General features: G+C 42.5%; 1 protein-coding gene across 3 annotated transcripts; it reads right to left on the bottom strand.

The window, feature by feature from the left end:
- Positions 1-331: 331 nt before the first annotated feature.
- On the bottom strand, positions 332-17,449 carry RSAD1 (radical S-adenosyl methionine domain containing 1). Of its 3 annotated transcripts, XM_073684082.1 has the most exons (9): positions 17,216-17,449; positions 13,318-13,451; positions 12,777-12,981; positions 11,303-11,668; positions 10,980-11,043; positions 8,603-8,750; positions 6,016-6,070; positions 3,958-4,061; positions 332-918 (listed from the first exon to the last, which is right to left on the bottom strand). In XM_073684082.1, the coding sequence occupies exons 1-9, from the start codon at positions 17,354-17,356 to the stop codon at positions 789-791; spliced, it is 1,347 nt and encodes a 448-aa protein (XP_073540183.1). In that variant the 5' UTR covers positions 17,357-17,449; the 3' UTR covers positions 332-788. The 3 variants fall into 3 exon arrangements, with proteins under 3 accessions (XP_073540183.1, XP_073540185.1, XP_073540184.1); XM_073684084.1 differs by lacking the exon at positions 13,318-13,451 and having other exon boundaries at positions 17,216-17,354; XM_073684083.1 differs by lacking the exons at positions 13,318-13,451; positions 17,216-17,449 and adding an exon at positions 17,115-17,197.
- Between the last annotated feature and the right edge of the window lie 1,890 nt (positions 17,450-19,339).

Raw genomic sequence — 19,339 nt, 5'->3', positions numbered from 1 at the left:
ATACACTAATGGACATCTCTATTGCTGCGTTTGACAGATAGTTCTTTGTTCAAACATGCTAATGACGTGGAGGGGCCACAGTTCAGGCACCTTCTCACCTACTTGTTTTCTATCTCCATCCTCCTCCTCCTTGATTGACAGCTTTGGCTTTAGAGGAGCCAGAGGGGGGCATAGAGAGCTGGATAACAAGTAGGTAGAGAAGGTGCACTGAACTGCCGCTTCACTATGGGTGCTCTGGGCAACTCATTAGCATATTTTAATAAAAAACAATTTATGGCAAATGCAACAAATTTGGAACAAAATCAGATATCACAAAAAATAATGTCATATGTAAGTGTAAAAAATACCAAATTACTTTATTCAGTTATAAATACCATATATAAGGTTACAAAAAAAATGGTGAGAACATTCCCACCATAGAACTGGTGGCAGCTGGTATCTTCTATAGTCTCAACAGTACATATAAGTGGTATATGACAGGACATGTACAGTGGGGGAAATCAGTATTTGATCCCTTGCTGTTTTTGTAAGTTTGCCCACTGACAAAGACATGAACAGTCTATAATTTTAAGGGGAGGTTAATTTTAACATTGAGAGATAGAATATCCCGCAAAAAAAATCTAGAAAATCACATTGTATAAATTATATAAATTTATTTGCATTTCTGCATGTCTTTGTCAGTGGGCAAACTTACAAAAACAGCAAGGGATCAAATACTTATTTCCCCCACTGTATATACAGAATATGGTGTCCTGGATACAACATGGGATCCAGCTGTGTTATGATCTCTACACAGTAGCCTGTGGCAGGTGAGGTTTTGCTTTCTCAGCCCGAGTCCAAGAGTCTTGAAACTGGTTTAAAATTGGCAGTAGAAGACCGTCAAGTACAGCGAGTCCCATCCGAGTGCAGCGAAGACCACTAAACAGAAGCGAGAATAGTGGAATTACTTTCTTGTTCTATGCCATTCTTACTTTTCTATCAATATCATCTCAGACACCAAAGGCTCAAGATAAATGTAGTTAGTATCAAAAACAGGATATATAGACTCATTTTTATTGTAATTCAAGATGGGTCTTGGAAGTACCAGAAATGTGACATTTTTATTATTACTACTAAGAAAATAAATAAATAAGAGTATATCTGTAACTGTAATTCAAATATAATCTTTAGTATAGACCAACACAGCAACAGAAAAAATCCCATAAAATTACCCAATAAAACCCAGTTTACAAGGAAACTAGAAACTGGAACAGTGTGGTTTACAGAAAGGTGCACCACATTAATGTTTTTTTACATAAACATAGGACATAAGTGACAATTATAATACAAGTACTAGATCATAGATAAGTCTTATACATAGTCTTTACATTCAAAAAAATATATATTATATACACATATACACAGTACAGACCAAAAGTTTGGACACACCTCATTTAAAGATTTTTCTGTATTTTCTTGACTTTGAAAATTGAACATTCACACTGAAGGCATCAAAACTATGAATTAACACACGTGGAATTATATACTTAACAAAAAAGTGTGAAACAACTGAAAATATGTCTTATATTCTAGGTTCTTCAAAGTAGCCACCTTTTGCTTTGATGACTGCGTTTCACACTCTTGGCATTCTCTTGATGAGCTTCAAGAGGTAGTCACTGGAAATGGTTTTCACTTCATAGGTGTGCCCTGTCAGGTTTAATAAGTGGGATTTCTTGCCTTATAAATGGGGTTGGGGCCATCAGTTGTGTTGTGCAGAAGTCTGATGGATACACAGCTGATAGTCCTACTGAATAGACTGTTAGAATTTGTATTATGGCAAGAAAAAAGCACCTAAGTAAAGAAAAACGAGTGGCCATCATTACTTTAAGAAATGAAGGTCAGTCAGTCCGAAAAATTGGGCAAACTTTGAATGTGTCCCCAAGTGCAGTTGCAAAAACCATCAAGCGCTACAAAGAAACTGGCTCACATGAGGACCGCCCCAGGAAAGGAAGACCAAGAGTCACCTCTGCTTCTGAGGATAAGTTTATCCGAGTCACCAGCCTCAGAAATCGCAGGTTAACAGCAGCTCAGATTAAAGACCAGGTCAATGGCACACAGAGTTCTAGCAGCAGACACATCTCTACAACAACTGTTAAGAGGAGACTTTGTGCAGCAGGCCTTCATGGTAAAATAGCTGCAAGGAAACCACTGCTAAGGACAGGCAACAAGCAGAAGAGACTTGTTTGGGCTAAAGAACACAAGGAATGGACATTAAGACCAGTGGAAATCTGTGCTTTGGTCTGATGAGTCCAAATTTGAGCTCTTTGGTTCCAACCACCGTGTCTTTGTGCGACGCAGAAAAGGTGAACGGATGGACTCTACATGCCTGGTTCCCACCTTGAAGCATGGAGGAGGAGGTGTGATGGTGTGGGGGTGCTTTGCTGGTGACACTGTTGGGGATTTATTCAAAATTGAAGGCATACTGAATCACATGGCTACCACAGCATCTTGCAGCGGCATGCTATTCCATCCAGTTTGCGTTTAGTTGGACCATCATTTTTCAACAGGACAATGACCCCAAACACACCTCCAGGCTGTGTAAGGGCTATTTGACCAAGGAGGAGAGTGATGGGGTGCTACGTCAGATGACCTGACCTCCACGGTCACCAGACCTGAACCCAATTGAGATGGTTTGGGGTGAGCTGGACCGCAGAGTGAAGGCAAAAGGGCCAACAAGTGCTAAGCATCTCTGGGAACTCCTTCAAGATTGTTGGAAGACCATTTCCGGTGACTACCTCTTGAAGCTCATCAAGAGAATGCCAAGAGTGTGCAAAGCAGTCATCAAAGCAAAAGGTGGCTACTTTGAAGAACCTAGAATATAAGAGATATTTTCAGTTGTTTCACACTTTTTTGTTAAGTATATAATTCCACATGTGTTAATTCATAGTTTTGATGCCTTCAGTGTGAATGTACAATTTTCAAAGTCAAGAAAATACAGAAAAATCTTTAAATGAGAAGGTGTCTCCAAACTTTTGGTCAGTACTAATATATATATATATATATCTATCTATATCTATATCTGTATGTTAAATGGAAGTAACTTTAAGCGACTAGTGTTTTGTTGTAAAGTAATTCCAGCAAAGCTAAATAACCCCCAGTAAACAACAGCAGACTAGCAGGGAATCCAGATTAGTACATATCATATGCCATAATGTGCTAAACGCTTAAATTAACATTTGAAGCCGGCGCACTGAACGGAGCGAACCCCCATTCTGCTAGCAGAGGCGCCATAGCATCGGCAGGGTGCAGGGACAGTGACGTTGTCTGCATCTAGTGATCCGGCCTGCTTCAGACTGCCACTTGCTTCCTTACCTAGGCAACCGGTCAATCCGAGCTTGGCCGATAAGAAGCTGTAAAACTATAGAATTAAAAATCCCTCTGTTCTTGAGAATAGAAGGATTTCTAATAAGAAATAAATTGCTAAGTGGCTTATTTTTACAAGCAACTGCAATTTTTGACATTTGAAAACATGAAATACCCCCTGTAAAGAGGCACTCTGAGACTTTATATATTTCTTTTTAATCTTTGCCTTTGTTTGTATAGTACAAGTTTCAGATTTTCTTTACTAATGAATTATAAGCATTGTTCCTGGCCGCTATTATATGATTTGATCTGGTGATCTGCACTTTATCTGAATCCTACAGCATCTACAGTGCAAATGGTAAGTCGGTCTCTCCTTACGGAAGTCGTGGGAATACATAGAGAGAGTCTGACTTCTGGTCTGCACAGAAGACGCTGTATGATTCAGAGATAGAGTGTTATCCACTAAAAGAGTGGTATGAAACTGATGACTTGGCAGTATCTGCACTGACTATAGTGGCAAAACAAAAATATTTCCCAGAGTGTTTCTTTAAACATGCAAGTTAAAAAAATCATCTATTGTCCATGTTTTTCTTTCCTTAGGATTTTCTTACTTACTTCTGATCTAATACCAAAAGTCCATTCTTCTGTAGATCCCTCAGTTCCTGCGATGCTTCAAACAAGCCGTAAAGGCTAATTGCAGGGGAAAGCTTATTCCAGTGCTGTAAAATAGGGAACTATAAGCAGGGAAACATACTACTAAAAGATCCCTATGTACAGAGGATTGCAGTTGGTCAAACCTTCATATACCCAATAGCCATCTGCCTGCCGCCCCCATACACAGTACTGCTCGGTCGAGCCAAGCGCTCCTGTGTTCTCTATGAGAGAGTAGCTGTCTGACTCCTCGGGCAGCAGATTACAGCTCTGCCTAACAAAAGGAATTCCAATGTGCAGATCCTTCTCTCCATGACATTATCAGTGAGTTTGGCCAACTTTAGCCTAATGTGTATGGGGGCCTTCAGGCTATGTGCCCACGTAGCAGATGTACTGGCAGGACCTGCGGTGACGTCATTTAGTCAGCTGACTAAATGACATCACCGCTGGTCTTGCCAGTACACCGTGGGACGCCAAGGAGAGAGGATGCCGCCGGGAGCAGACTGGGGGCCGCCGGAGAGGTGAATATACAGTTTTTTTTTTTCTTTTTAACTTTTTTATTTCTTTTTTTCACCGCGTGGTAGCCAGGATGAAGAGGAGTTGTAGTCTCCTCTTCATCCTGGGTACTACACGCACAGCGATTACGCTGCAAATTCGCGGCCATTGAATTTAATTGAAAGGCAGCAAATCCACATATACCTGCGGGTTTGCTGCGTTTCAATGTTACTCAATGGTCGCGAATTTGCAGCGTAATCGCGGTAGAAATGGTCATGCTGCGTTTTGCAACGCAATGTGAATTTGGCGCGCCAATTAGCGCATCATGTGCACAGCACATCCGAATTCACATTGCTTTGCATGGCAGACTGTTTTACAAGCGTTTTTGCGGCGGTAAAAACGCCACAAAAACGCTACGTGGGAGCCTATTTTTTCTGAATACTTTCTATTGATGTCTATGGAACCTCGTTGTCTGGCAGCCATGAACACAATCTGTTTGGCAGCTCTGCTGTTAGGCTATGTGCCCACGTAGCAGATTTGATGCAGAACGTTTTTGCCTCTCTCTGGCAGAAAAAAACGCATGCAGATTTACATGCATTTTTTTTGCCAGAGAGAAGCGTTTTTTCATGCGTTTTCACATGCGTTTTTTCAAGCAGTTTTCCAAGCGATTTTGAGCATCACTTGGAAAAGTGCTTGACAAATTGGTCACACAATATAAATCCATGCAACCGGCATGGATTTATAATGTGTGAACAACTGATGCTTTAAATGCCGCATCTATAGTAAAAAAAAGAGAATTATAACGTTAAAAATAAAAAAAAAAACTGTATATTCACCTCCCCGGTCTCCTCCAGTCTGCTCCCGGCGGCGTCCACTCTCCTCGGCGTCCCGCAGTGTACTGTCAGGACCTGCAGTGACGTCATTTAGTCAGCTGATGGTCACGCGACCATCACCTGACCGCCGACGTCAGCGGTCGCGTGACCATCAGGTGACTAAATGACGTCACTGCAGGTCCTGACAGTACACCGCGGGACGCCGAGGAGAGAGGACGTGGCCGGGAGCAGACCGGGGGCCGCCGGAGAGGTGAATATACAGGTTTTGTTTATTTTAACTTTATTTCTTTTTTTCACTGCGTGGTAGCCGGGATGAAGAGGAGTTGTAGTCTCCTCTTCATCCCGGGTACCACACGCACAGCGATTATGCTGCAAATTCGCGGCCATTGAATTTAATTGAAACGCAGCAAATCCACATATACCTGCGGGTTTGCTGTGTTTCAATGTTCCTCAATGGCCGCGAATTTGCAGCGTAATTACGGTAGAAATGGTCATGCTGCGTTTTGCAAAGCAATGCGAATTTGGCGAGCAAATTAGCGCATCATGTGCACAGCACATCCGAATTCACATTGCTTTGCATGGCAGACTGTTTTACAAGCGTTTTTGCGGCGTTTTCGCAGCCGCAAAAACGCTACGTGGGCACTTAACCTTACAGTTTCCAATCCCATCTCCGTTTACAGCACATTGCCCTTACCTTATGTGATATTCCAATGTCTGTCCGTAAACCCAACACTAACAGTTCAGAAATGCTGGAAAGAAGCATCAGCGTATTAATGACCGAAAATGACATCAATAGTTTTCAGAGCTTATCTCAACAAATTCTAAGTACAAAAGAGCATCTGCAGTGTGTTTAAAAACCAGAGGAACATTTTATTATATTTTCCTGGTTTCACGATCCAGAATTTAAGTTACTTTTTTTTTTAATGACAAAAGATCCGTTTCTCAGCTCCATTACATTACCTGTCATCATAAGAAGGACAAAATTATCCAAAATTCTATATACATCAGTAGCGCCATCCTACAATACCAACCAGTTATTTCATTAAACAGTTATTCCTAACATTGAGGCTATGTGCCCACATAGCAGATTCAATGCAGAGCGTTTTGCCTCTCTCTGGCAGAAAAAAAAGCATGCAGATTTACCTGCGTCTTTTCTACCAGAGAGAAGCGTTTTTTCAGTGTTTTTACATGCGTTTTCACATGCGTTTTTTCAAGCACTTTTCCAAGCGATTTTGAGCATCACTTGGAAAAGTGCTTGACAAGTTAGTCACACAATATAAATCCATGCAACCGGCATGGATTTACATTGTGTGACCAACTTAGATGCTTTAAATGCTGCATCTATAGTAAAAAAAAAAAAAAAAAAAAAAGAATTAAAAAGTTAAAAATGAAAAAAAAAACTGTATACTCACCTCTCCGGACTGCTCCCGGCGGCGATCCTCTCTCCTCGGCGTCCCGCGGTGTACTGGCAGGACCTGCGGTGACGTCATTTAGTCAGCTGATGGTCACGCGACCATCACCTGACCGCCGACGTCAGCGGTCGCGTGACCATCAGGTGACTAAATGACGTCACTGCAGGTCCTGCCAGTACACAGCGGGACGCTGAGGAGAGAGGACGTGGCCAGGAGGAGACCGGAGAGGTGAGTACACAGTTTTTTTTTATTTTTAACTTAACTATATTTCTTTTTTTCACCGCGTGGTAGCCGGGATGAAGAGGAGTTGTAGTCTCCTCTTCATCCCGGGTACCACACGCACTGCGATTACGCCATAAATTTGTGGCCATTGAATTTAATTGAAACGCAGCAAATCCACATATACCTGCGGGTTTGCTGCGTTTCAATGTTCTTCAATGGCCGCGAATTTGCAGCGTAATTGCGGTAGAAATTCTCATGCTGTGTTTTGCAACGCAATGCGAATTCGGCGCGCAAGCTAGCGCATCATGTGCACAGCACATCCGAATTCACATTGCTTTGCATGGCAGACGGTTTCACAAGCGTTTTCGCGGCCGTAAAAACACCGCAAAAACGTTACAAGATGGCTATGTGGGCACATGGCCAAACCCTTTGTAATAAAAAGGGTAGAAATGTGCAGTGAAAATCTTCACTATGCTAATATTTTTGCGATGTTTTTGTAAGCAAAGTGTGGATGGGGCAAATATGTGGCAGTTTAGCCACCTCTAACCATAGCTCAGTAATTCGTATACCTTTATGGAGAGTAAATCAACACTGGCTTTGTGATTATACACAATAAATAATCTGAAAAAGCAGAACTGCAGTATAAAGCATGTGAAGGGGACACAGAAATAGCTAGTCTTGCACTAGAAAGGAAGTAAACTTTAGAATTCTGTAGACAAATGTTTCTACAATGGAAAGCGGGAGTTGCTACAGACAGGCACATATATTCGGCTGAAGTTCTTCTGAAATGCCAGTTATAGTTCTCCATAGACCTTTATGAGAACTGTCATCTACTGTGTCAGTAATGGTGAACTCTTTATTCACCAAAGAGATTTTTGCCTGTGAATTGGGAGTGATAGATGGTCCAGGAGGAGAAAGAAGCACATTTTTCTAATGAAATATATTATAAACTTTGCTTAGTTTCATGGGTACTACCAATTTATGAAATACAAATTAAAAGAATGGTACTCATTAGAAATACCCTCTTGGGCAAAACAAATACACTGTGTTCTACCTAGTTAGGGCATGAGCGAGCTGTGCCTGACACAAGGGTTCCTTCCGCTTTGTGGTCTTTGACTCCCTGTTTCATACTTTGCCCCTTTAGGCCCTGCATTAGTGTCACTCGAAGTGCTCCTTTACACCAATACACACATTACATTAATTTAAAGGACTGAACTTATTATACTTTACTCTGATATTCTCTTTTTCTGAAAGGAAGGTAAAAGTAGTTTGAATATCACACTACTGTAAGCATGCAATGGTCTTTACTCAACACAGACTGTTCTTGCATCAAGAGACCCGGCCTGACTGCAGAATCTCCTGACCTGAGCTAACTGCAGGCATATAAGAAGGAGTTAGATCAGGTCGGGAGATCTGGCGTTGGGTCCAGGTCTTCCAATCCAAGCACAGTCCATGTACAAGAAACATGTGTAACCAGCCTTACTAGACAAGCAAAGACTGCTGGCAATGACAGATTGGGTGCAGTCCATTTTAACATGTAGGATCACCTTCAGGATGCTCTCCTTTACAATTTGGATTTTGCTAAAAAATCTGACACCTAAGATTTAATGTATAAAACAAGTAAAATAGTCAAAAGCCAATACTCACATATCAAAGTCATTCTGCTCAGTCACTTTCCGCGTGCCATGTCCATAACGCCTCACTTCCTTCATCCATGGTTCTGGCTCCAGCGTCTGAATGCGAGCTTGCCTCCGTTTACCCTGACTAGTGTGGACTACAAACCTTCCATGGGCTCCTATGAAAATAGAGTATGAGAACCATATTCACATTTCCACATCTTTCAATGTATCAGCTGTACTTCCAAAAACATTGTCATATTGATGCTCATTATGTTCATACAATTTCCATTTTTAACTATTATATCATTCATGTTGGCGCTGTAGGAATATAAATGATTATATTATAAGGACACACAATGATTGTAATAAACTTTTTTTTTTGTTTTAAAGGGGCTTTTTCATCAACAAAAGCGTTGTCCACATTGACATCAGCAAGGCAGATTCTTCCCTTCCATCAGCAGATATTTGGGGTGACTGTATTTAGAGAAGGGTTAATACACTGCTCAAAAAAATAAACAAGTGCTAAGCATCTCTGGGAACTCCTTCAAGATTGTTGGAAGACCATTTCCGGTGACTACCTCTTGAAGCTCATCAAAAGAATGCCAAGAGTGTGCAAAGCAGTCATCAAAGCAAAAGGTGGCTACTTTGAAGAACCTAGAATATAAGACATATTTTCAGTTGTTTCACACTTTTTTGTTCAGTATATAATTCCACATGTGTTAATTCATAGTTTTGATGCCTATTGATACTAGCAATAGTAATCGTTGTCTCGTCCATCAATTGTCAGTCAATTGTGTGATTGTTCTGACAATTGGTGGCAGCGATGGGATATTTCCATGATCCCCCTGACAAGTTGGTCCCTGTCAATGTATAGAAAACTTTATTAAATACATTTAGGATGAAAATCTGCCCATGGCATTGGCGCCTCCACAGTTGCATGGCTCGTTACATTTACACTTCAGATAACTCGGCGCTACTGTAATGAGCCATGATCGCATTACAGTATCCACTGCCAGTTGTGAATGTAGGTTTCCTGATTTAAAAGGGTTTTCTGTGACTAATCCTTTTTTGTATGTACTGGACTCCCAGACCAAGGCAATGTATAATATTAGCTTTGACTTCTGATCCTGCACCAAAAACTCAATCCTCAAGTCGCAGATCTCATGACCACTGCTCCAAACTCCCTCCTCGCGTCGCAGATCTCATGACCACTGCTTCAAACTCCCTCCTCGCGTCGCAGATCTCATGACCACTGCTCCAAACTCACTCCTCGCGTCGCAGATCTCATGACCACTGCTCCAAACTCCCTCCTCGCGTCGCAGATCTCATGACCACTGCTCCAAACTCCCTCCTCGCGTCGCAGATCTCATGACCACTGCTCCAAACTCCCTCCTCGCGTCGCAGATCTCATGACCACTGCTCCAAACTCCCTCCTCGTGTCGCAGATTTCATGACCACTGCTCCAAATTCCCTCCTCGCGTCGCAGATCTCATGACAACTGCACCAAACTCCCTCCTCGCGTCACAGATCTCATGACCACTACACTGCACTAAACTCCCTCCTCGCCCCACAGATCTTATGACCAGTCCACTGCACTAAACTCCCTCCTCGCGCCACAGATCTTATGACCACTCCACTGCACCATACTCCCTCCTCACGTCGCAGATCTCATGGCCACGGCACCAAACTGCCTCTTTGCCTCGCAGATATCATGACCACTGGACCAAACTCCCTCATCGCGTTGCAGATCTCATGACCACGGCACCAAACTCCCTCCTTGCGTCGCAGATCTCATGACCACTGCACCAAACTCCATCCTCACTTCACAGATCTCATGACCACTGCTCATCACAAATTTGTTAACTTCCTGTTTCATCCCGTCGACAGACCGAAGCGGAAAAGGAGGAAGAGCTCTGTCGATGGGACGTCACAGCTGACATTACCTTGTTTGATAAAAAGAGGTCGTTGGAACTAGCGCAGACACACAGGGGGTGGTGGGAAAACGCAAGTTGGCTCTAATCTTATGCAGCGTTATGTAGAAAGGTTAGAGGTTAGAAAAGTTAACAATGTTACAAGGTTAGAAAAGTGGGCATGGGTTTGGAGTAAGTGCTGTCTTCTCAAACAACACTTTTATGGGAAATTCTCACGGATGCCAGAAAAACTGCATGAAAACAAAATGGCATGGCAGCAGTAACATGGAGGAGAAGGGTAATCATAGAAAAAAATAATGAAAAAGGCATTGTAAAGCTATATAGACTGCTAAAATGGTGTTTTTGAAAAGCTACTTTGTGTAACAGACAACTCCTTTACAGCACACTGTAAAATCCATAATGAACTGATTCACAAAATACATTCACACAGCTGTCAACAGTCAGGCACTTTTACTAATCCTGGATTTTACATACCTGGTCCTATACCAATGTACTGTTTTCCACGCCAGTATGAGAGGTTATGTTTGCTCACTGCACCCTACAAAAGTGAAATAGGTTAAATGCAACAAAAACTGCCATGGAACCATTAAACTTTCTGGTCAAGCAACTATAATGTCACCTTTTTATGCTTTTTAATGGGATCAGAGTGCACCCAAATCTATGCAATTTAGTAAAAAGTCAAAATCAAGTACATTTTCAACCCTTGGTTAGAAGGGCATGCTTCATTTCATATACATAAAGTGTGACAAAAGTAAAGTGTTCATCATTTCACTGCAAAGTGTGCGAAAAATACTCACGTTTCTGGCAAAATTTGATACTTCATACTGCCTGAATCCGGCTTCTTGTAGAATCCGCCGGGCATAATCATACATCTGAGCAGTAAGTTCTTGATCAGGAAAAGTAAGTTGCGCTTTCTCCTTCCATTTAAACATCATGGTTCCCCTCTCCAAAGTGAGCTGATATAGAGACACGTGGTCGTCACACTGCTCCATCAGCCTGTGTAATGTGCTGTGCCAGGATGCCAAGCTTTGACCCGGGAGGCCAAACATTACATCCACTGAAGTTTGGCCAGGGAAGATCCGACGTGCCTCCTCTATTGTGCGTTGTGCATCTGACGCTGTATGTGTCCTTCCAAGGAGCCGGAGGTCATGATCATCCAGGGACTTGAATCACAGCACAAGTAAGACAGAATGACATACAGAAGAAAACAAGTATGAGCAGATGGAAGAGACATGAACCTTTTATCATTCAATTTAGAGAAGTACTTCGTTTCACCATCCATAATGTGAAATATATTTAGACCTGTCATCCTGATGTTGAGGCTTTTTACCTTTTGCCCTATAGACGATTGTTCCCGTATTTGAGTGCTTTAGGCCAGGGCTCCCCAACTCCAGTCCTCAAGGCCCACCAACAGGTCATGTTTTCAGGATTTCCTTAGTATTGCACAGGCGATAATTCCATCACCTGCGCAGGCAATAATTCCATCACCTGCGCAGGCAATAATTCCATCACCTGCGCAGGCAATAATTCCATCACCTGCGCAGGCAATAATTCCATCACCTGCGCAGGCAATAATTCCATCACCTGCGCAGGCAATAATTCCATCACCTGTGCAATACTAAGGAAATCTTGAAAACATGACCTGTTGGTGGGCCTTGAGGACTGGAGTTGGGGAGCCCTGCTTTAGGCCGACCAGGCAACTGCTATGGAGCTGACAGATTACATAGGACATGCTCACGGTCTACAAGTTTATACAACACCCATTGAAGATGATACGGCTATTCCCCCCAGTGTTGTCTGAATAGACTTCCATTTATGAGAAGGAGATGAAGAGTTTGCACAATGGATCCCAATAGCCACCAACAGACCACATTGACTTTACTGGGATCTTGATGTGGCGTTTGGTATTTTTGACAGCAAGAATAGCCCTATAAAGTAGGTCAGTTGGGAACGGACCACTGTTCTAGAAGACAATTGCCCACTGCAATTAGGAGAGGTCATCTCAAAGAGATTTCACTGTACTCCCGAAAGAAAAATCTAGTTTAGATTAGGTGTGGTTTCTCAGAGATGGTCTTCTGGAGAGGTGTCAGTGTAGTAATACAAACCTTCTGGGGGACTAGCAAAAGTTAAGCACAAAGCTACTGTAAACTCTAAACCACTATTCATAGACATCCAGGTAAATACTGTGTATTTCGAATTTTATCGAACAGCCATGTTAGAGCCTACAAGATGATGCAAGAATATCACCCAATAGCATTATAATGTACTCACCTGCACTCCCACAGAGAGACGGTTCACCCCCGCATCCCGGAACTGCTGCAGTTTGCTCTTCCCTAGTGATGTGGGATTAGCCTCCAAGCTGATTTCAGCATCAGGTAGTAAATATGCATGCTTAGATATCTCCTCCAAAAGAGCACCTATGGTGGACGGACTGGCAAGACTCGGGGTGCCCCCACCAAAAAATACCGAGGGTACTCTATGTGTAAATATACAGAAAGATGAACAGGTTTCTTAATTATTTATCTATTTTTTGAGATTCCTACTAAAACTTAACGCACTGTTAAACCTTACAAGCACCAGAATGTTTAACATATTACAGCTTACAAAATGTTTAGCTTGTATACTGTTACATTAAATTGCATAAAAACACTGTATCAAATTGGTCTACTGGCATAGGCTCAGTACAGGATTATAATATGGGCAGTTTGGGCAGATGCCTTGGGATAGACGCTTCCATAGCTTCCCAACCCACCCACCACAATAAAAGACTGTGCGCCCCTGATTGTGACTAGCCGCTACATCCCTTTCTCACCTGCGCACCTGGCTGAGCTGGATCAAAGTGCGAGCTTCTTGTACCAGACAGGATCGGATGGCTTCCTCATTGTCAGAGCGAGGTATATATTTGTTGAAATTGCAGTAGGTGCAGCGCTTCTCACAGTACGGCCACTGAGGGAAGAAGGGACAGTCCGGCAGAGGCCAACACTACCTATCTCTAGGGCACACATGTCAAACTCTGGGCCGTGACACCAGAACCAACACCCCTATGGGGGCCCATTATGCTGTATGGAGGACTTTGCGGGGCCCATTATGCTGTATGAAGGACTATGCGGGGCCCATTATGCTGTATGGAGGACTTTGCGGGGCCCATTATGCTGTATGGAGGACTATGCGGGGCCCATTATGCTGTATGGAGGACTATGCGGGGCCCATTATGCTGTATGGAGGACTATGCGGGGCCCATTATGCTGTATGGAGGACTATGCGGGGCCCATTATGCTGTATGGAGGACTATGCGGGGCCCATTATGCTGTATGGAGGACTATGCGGGGCCCATTATGCTGTATGGAGGACTATGCGGGGCCCATTATTCTGTATGGAGGACTATGCGGGGCCCATTATTCTGTATGGAGGACTATGCGGGGCCCATTATTCTGTATGGAGGACTATGCGGGGCCCATTATTCTGTATGGAGGACTATGCGGGGCCCATTATTCTGTATGGAGGACTATGCGGGGCCCATTATTCTGTATGGAGGACTATGCGGGGCCCATTATTCTGTATGGAGGACTATGCGGGGCCCATTATTCTGTATGGAGGACTATGCGGGGCCCATTATTCTGTATGGAGGACTATGCGGGGCCCATTATTCTGTATGGAGGACTATGCGGGGCCCATTATTCTGTATGGAGGACTATGCGGGGCCCATTATTCTGTATGGAGGACTATGCGGGGCCCATTATTCTGTATGGAGGACTATGCGGGGCCCATTATTCTGTATGGAGGACTATGCGGGGCCCATTATTCTGTATGGAGGACTATGCGGGGCCCATTATTCTGTATGGAGGACTATGCGGGGCCCATTATTCTGTATGGAGGACTATGCGGGGCCCATTATTCTGTATGGAGGACTATGCGGGGCCCATTATTCTGTATGGAGGACTATGCGGGGCCCATTATTCTGTATGGAGGACTATGCGGGGCCCATTATTCTGTATGGAGGACTATGCGGGGCCCATTATTCTGTATGGAGGACTATGCGGGGCCCATTATTCTGTATGGAGGACTATGCGGGGCCCATTATTCTGTATGGAGGACTATGCGGGGCCCATTATTCTGTATGGAGGACTATGCGGGGCCCATTATTCTGTATGGAGGACTATGCGGGGCCCATTATTCTGTATGGAGGACTATGCGGGGCCCATTATTCTGTATGGAGGACTATGCGGGGCCCATTATTCTGTATGGAGGACTATGCGGGGCCCATTATTCTGTATGGAGGACTATGCGGGGCCCATTATTCTGTATGGAGGACTATGCGGGGCCCATTATTTTGTATGGAGGACTATGCGGGGCCCATTATTCTGTATGGAGGACTATGCGGGGCCCCTTATTCTGTATGGAGGACTATGCGGGGCCCCTTATTCTGTATGGAGGACTATGCGGGGCCCCTTATTCTGTATGGAGGACTATGCGGAGCCCATTATTCTGTATGGAGGACTATGCGGGGCCCATTATACTGTATGTAGGACTATGCGGGGCCCATTATACTGTATGTAGGACTATGCGGGGCCCATTATACTGTATGGAGGACTATGCGGGGCCCATTATTCTGTATGGAGGACTATGCGGGGCCCATTATTCTGTATGGAGGACTATGTGGGGCCCATTATTCTGTATGGAGGACTATGTGGGGCCCATTATTCTGTATAGATGACTGTGGGGCCCATAATACTGTATGAAGGACTATGCGGGGCCCATTATTCTGTATGGAGGACTATGCGGGGCCCATTATACTGTATGGAGGACTATGCGGGGCCCATTATACTGTATGGAGGACTATGCGGGGCCCATTATACTGTATGGAGGACTATGCGGGGCCCATTATACTGTATGGAGGACTATGCGGGGCCCATTATACTGTATGGAGGACTATGCGGGGCCCATTATACTGTATGGAGGACTATGCGGGGCCCATTATACTGTATGGAGGACTATGTGGGGCCCATTATTCTGTATGGAGGAATTGCATGATTGCAAGAGCGCACATGCGCCGATTCCCATCAAACCCCTGTGATGTGATTGCAGGGTATCGGTAGGTTGTATACACATAAGACCTGTCAATCACCTGGAGTGAGCAGGTAAAAGCTGTCTGGGGTGCAGCACCATCTAGTCTCTCCCTGTGGTCCTCGGACGGATATACAAACTAGATTTTCTCTGAAAGGTCGTAGTGTTTCAGAGAAAACATACCTGGCTACAGTCGTGCTGCCATGCTATGATTAATGCTCCCCGTGTTGGGCAGTATGAGGCTGTGTGCCCACGTAGCGTTTTTCAAGCGTATATGCTGCGGAATTTCCGCAGCGTATACGCTTGAAAAATGCATGTATATCCACACCCCATGGTCCCCAATGGCATTCCGCAATGTCAATGCCCATGCTGCGGATTTTTCCGCAGCGTGTATGCTGCGGTCAAAAATCCGCAGCATGTTCATTAATTTTGCGGAAGCGGAGCGGAATCAATGTGCGGATGGTACCCAAGTCTGGATGAGAGGAGACTCTCATCCAGACCTGGGTACCAAAGAACCTGTAAAAAAAAGAATAAAATAAAGTTTATACTTATCTTCTGATGTTTTCCCTCCGTCGCGCTGTTGTCTGAAGGACCTGCCACGTCATTGAGTCATGTGACCCACCACATGACTCAATGACGTCACCGCAGGTCCTGCACACAACAGCGTGAGCCGCTCAAGACTCCGGACGGGGCAGAGAATGCATCAGAAGGTGAGTATAAAGTTTATTTTTTTTATTTTTTACCATTCTGAACAAGTTGTCAAGCACTTTTCCAAGTGATGCTTGGAGAAGTGCTTGATAACCCGCATGCGGAAATGCATGCAAAGACGCTTCTACCTGGCGGGAAAACCGCATGTAATATCCGCATGCGATTTTCCCGCCAGGGAGAAGCGTAAAAAATATGCTTCAGGTCCGCAACGTGGGCACATAGCCTAAATCAACTGACTGTTTGCATTTTTTGTAATCAATATGGAAATTGCCAGTTAAAAATAAACTAAAAAATTCAAAACACCTGCACCTAACAAAAAAAATACAAGAAAAATGCCGAAAAAATATATACCCCAAAATGCTATCAATAAAGACATCAGCTTGTCACAACCAAAGAAAAAAATACAACCACCCCTCAAACAGCTCAATCGATGGCAAAATTAAAACGTTACGAACCTCAGAAATGGTGACAAACTATTTTTATTAAAGTGGTAAAAGAAAAAAGTTAACAAAATTTGTAGAAAAAAAAAGTCTTGTGTGGCTGTAACCGTACCGGAGAATACGCTGCCAGGTCCTTATTACCACATAATAAACGATGTAAAAACGTAATCCAAAAAATATAAAAAGTATGGCTCTTACAAGATGTCTGGCCATGTCACAGTGCAGCCAGCGCATGTGCTTGGTTTGAACAGTCATTCTGTGCTGACAATACCCCTTTATAGTACCCTATTACAGCTGGGAAGTTCCTCTAAACCATAATATGATTTTTTGGGGGGGGGGAAACGTAACAGGGGGGATTTTGTAGCATATTAAATCCTAAACCTCCCCAATATGTCACCTGTGCCGCTGTAACTTTCCAGAGGGAGATCCAGTGTGAGAAGCAGCAGTTCTTCCGCCCATAGCCATGTACCTGTGTATTAGGCAGCAGCAGCTACTCACATGCACATAGACGGCTGCGGCCTCCTCAGTACACGGCTCCTCCGTGCTATACCGGTCCTGGCTGGAACACCTGCCGCTCCCGCACACCTTCCGTGCTACGGCCGCCACTGACGCTGCACAGGGACGCAGCACAAGCGTCATTCTCCCATAGGAGAGAACTGTCACCCGACAATGTCAGCAGCGCAGCCGCACGCACATCGCACACTTCCGGCTTGTCCCCTGCTGGACGCTATGTGTAATAGCAACGTACAGTGTGAGTGCAAGAACCCTGCACATGTGCAGCAATGTATGTGTTCTTAATATTATCCATACTACAATAACCACTACACATGTATAGCATATATAATCCATAACCACTGCAATAACCGCTGCACGTGTATATTATATATAATCCATAACCACTGCACATGTATATTATATATAATCCATAACCACTGCACGTGTATATTATATATAATCCATAACCAGTGCACATGTATATTATATATAATCCATAACCACTGCACGTGTATATTATATATAATCCATAACCACTGCACATGTATATTATATATAATCCATAACCACTGCACATGTATATTATATATAATCCATAACCACTGCACATGTATATTATATATAATCCATAACCACTGCACATGTATATTATATGCAATCCATAACCAGTGCACATGTATATTATATATAATCCATAACCACTGCACATGTATATTATATATAATCCATAACCACTGCACGTGTATATTATATATAATCCATAACCACTGCACATGTATATTATATATAATCCATAACCACTGCACATGTATATTATATGCAATCCATAACCAGTGCACATGTATATTATATATAATCCATAACCACTGCACATGTATATTATATATAATCCATAACCACTGCACATGTATATTATATATAATCCATAACCACTGCACATGTATATTATATATAATCCATAACCACTGCACATGTATATTATATATAATCCATAACCACTGCAATAACCGCTGCACGTGTATATTATAAATATTCCTTAACCACTGCACATGTATATTATATATAATCCATAACCACTGCACATGTATATTATATATAATCCATAACCACTGCACATGTATATTATATATAATCCATAACCACTACACGTGTATATTATATATAATCCATAACCACTGCACATGTATATTATATATAATCCATAACCACTGCACATGTATATTGTATATAATCCATAACCACTACACGTGTATATTATATATAATCCATAAAAACTGCACATGTATATTATATATAATTCATAACCACTGCACATGTATATTATATATAATCCATAACCATTGCACGTGTATATTGTATATAATCCATAACCACTACACGTGTATATTATATATAATCCATAACCACTGCACATGTATATTATATATAATCCATAACCACTGCACATGTATACTATATATAATCCATAACCACTGCACATGTATATTGTATATAATCCATAACCACTACACGTGTATATTATATATAATCCAAAAAACTGCACATGTATATTATATATAATCCATAACCACTGCACATGTATACTATATATAATCCATAACCACTGCACATGTATATTGTATATAATCCATAACCACTACACGTGTATATTATATATAATCCATAACCACTGCACATGTATATTATATATAATCCATAATCACCGCACGTGTATATTATAAATAATCCTTAACCACTACACATGTATAGTATATATAATCCATAACCACTGCACATGTATATTATATATAATTCATAACCACTGCACATGTATATTGTATATAATCCATAACCACTACACGTGCATATTATATATAATCCATAACCACCGCACGTGTATATTATATATAATCCATAACCACTGCACATGTATATTATATACAATCCATAACCACTGCAAATGTATATTATATATAATCCATAACCACTGCACATGTATACTATATATAATCCATAACCACTGCACATGTATATTGTATATAATCCATAACCACTACACGTGTATATTATATATAATCCATAACCACTGCACATGTATATTATATATAATCCATAATCACCGCACGTGTATATTATAAATAATCCTTA

Source organism: Phyllobates terribilis, unplaced genomic scaffold (genome assembly GCF_046119375.1).
Source record: "Phyllobates terribilis strain yellow unplaced genomic scaffold, ASM4611937v1 Scaffold_5__5_contigs__length_657084704, whole genome shotgun sequence".
NCBI lineage: Eukaryota > Metazoa > Chordata > Amphibia > Anura > Dendrobatidae > Phyllobates > Phyllobates terribilis.
The sequence above is the reverse complement of the archived record's forward strand: the minus strand, read 5'-3'. Positions and strand labels throughout refer to the sequence as shown.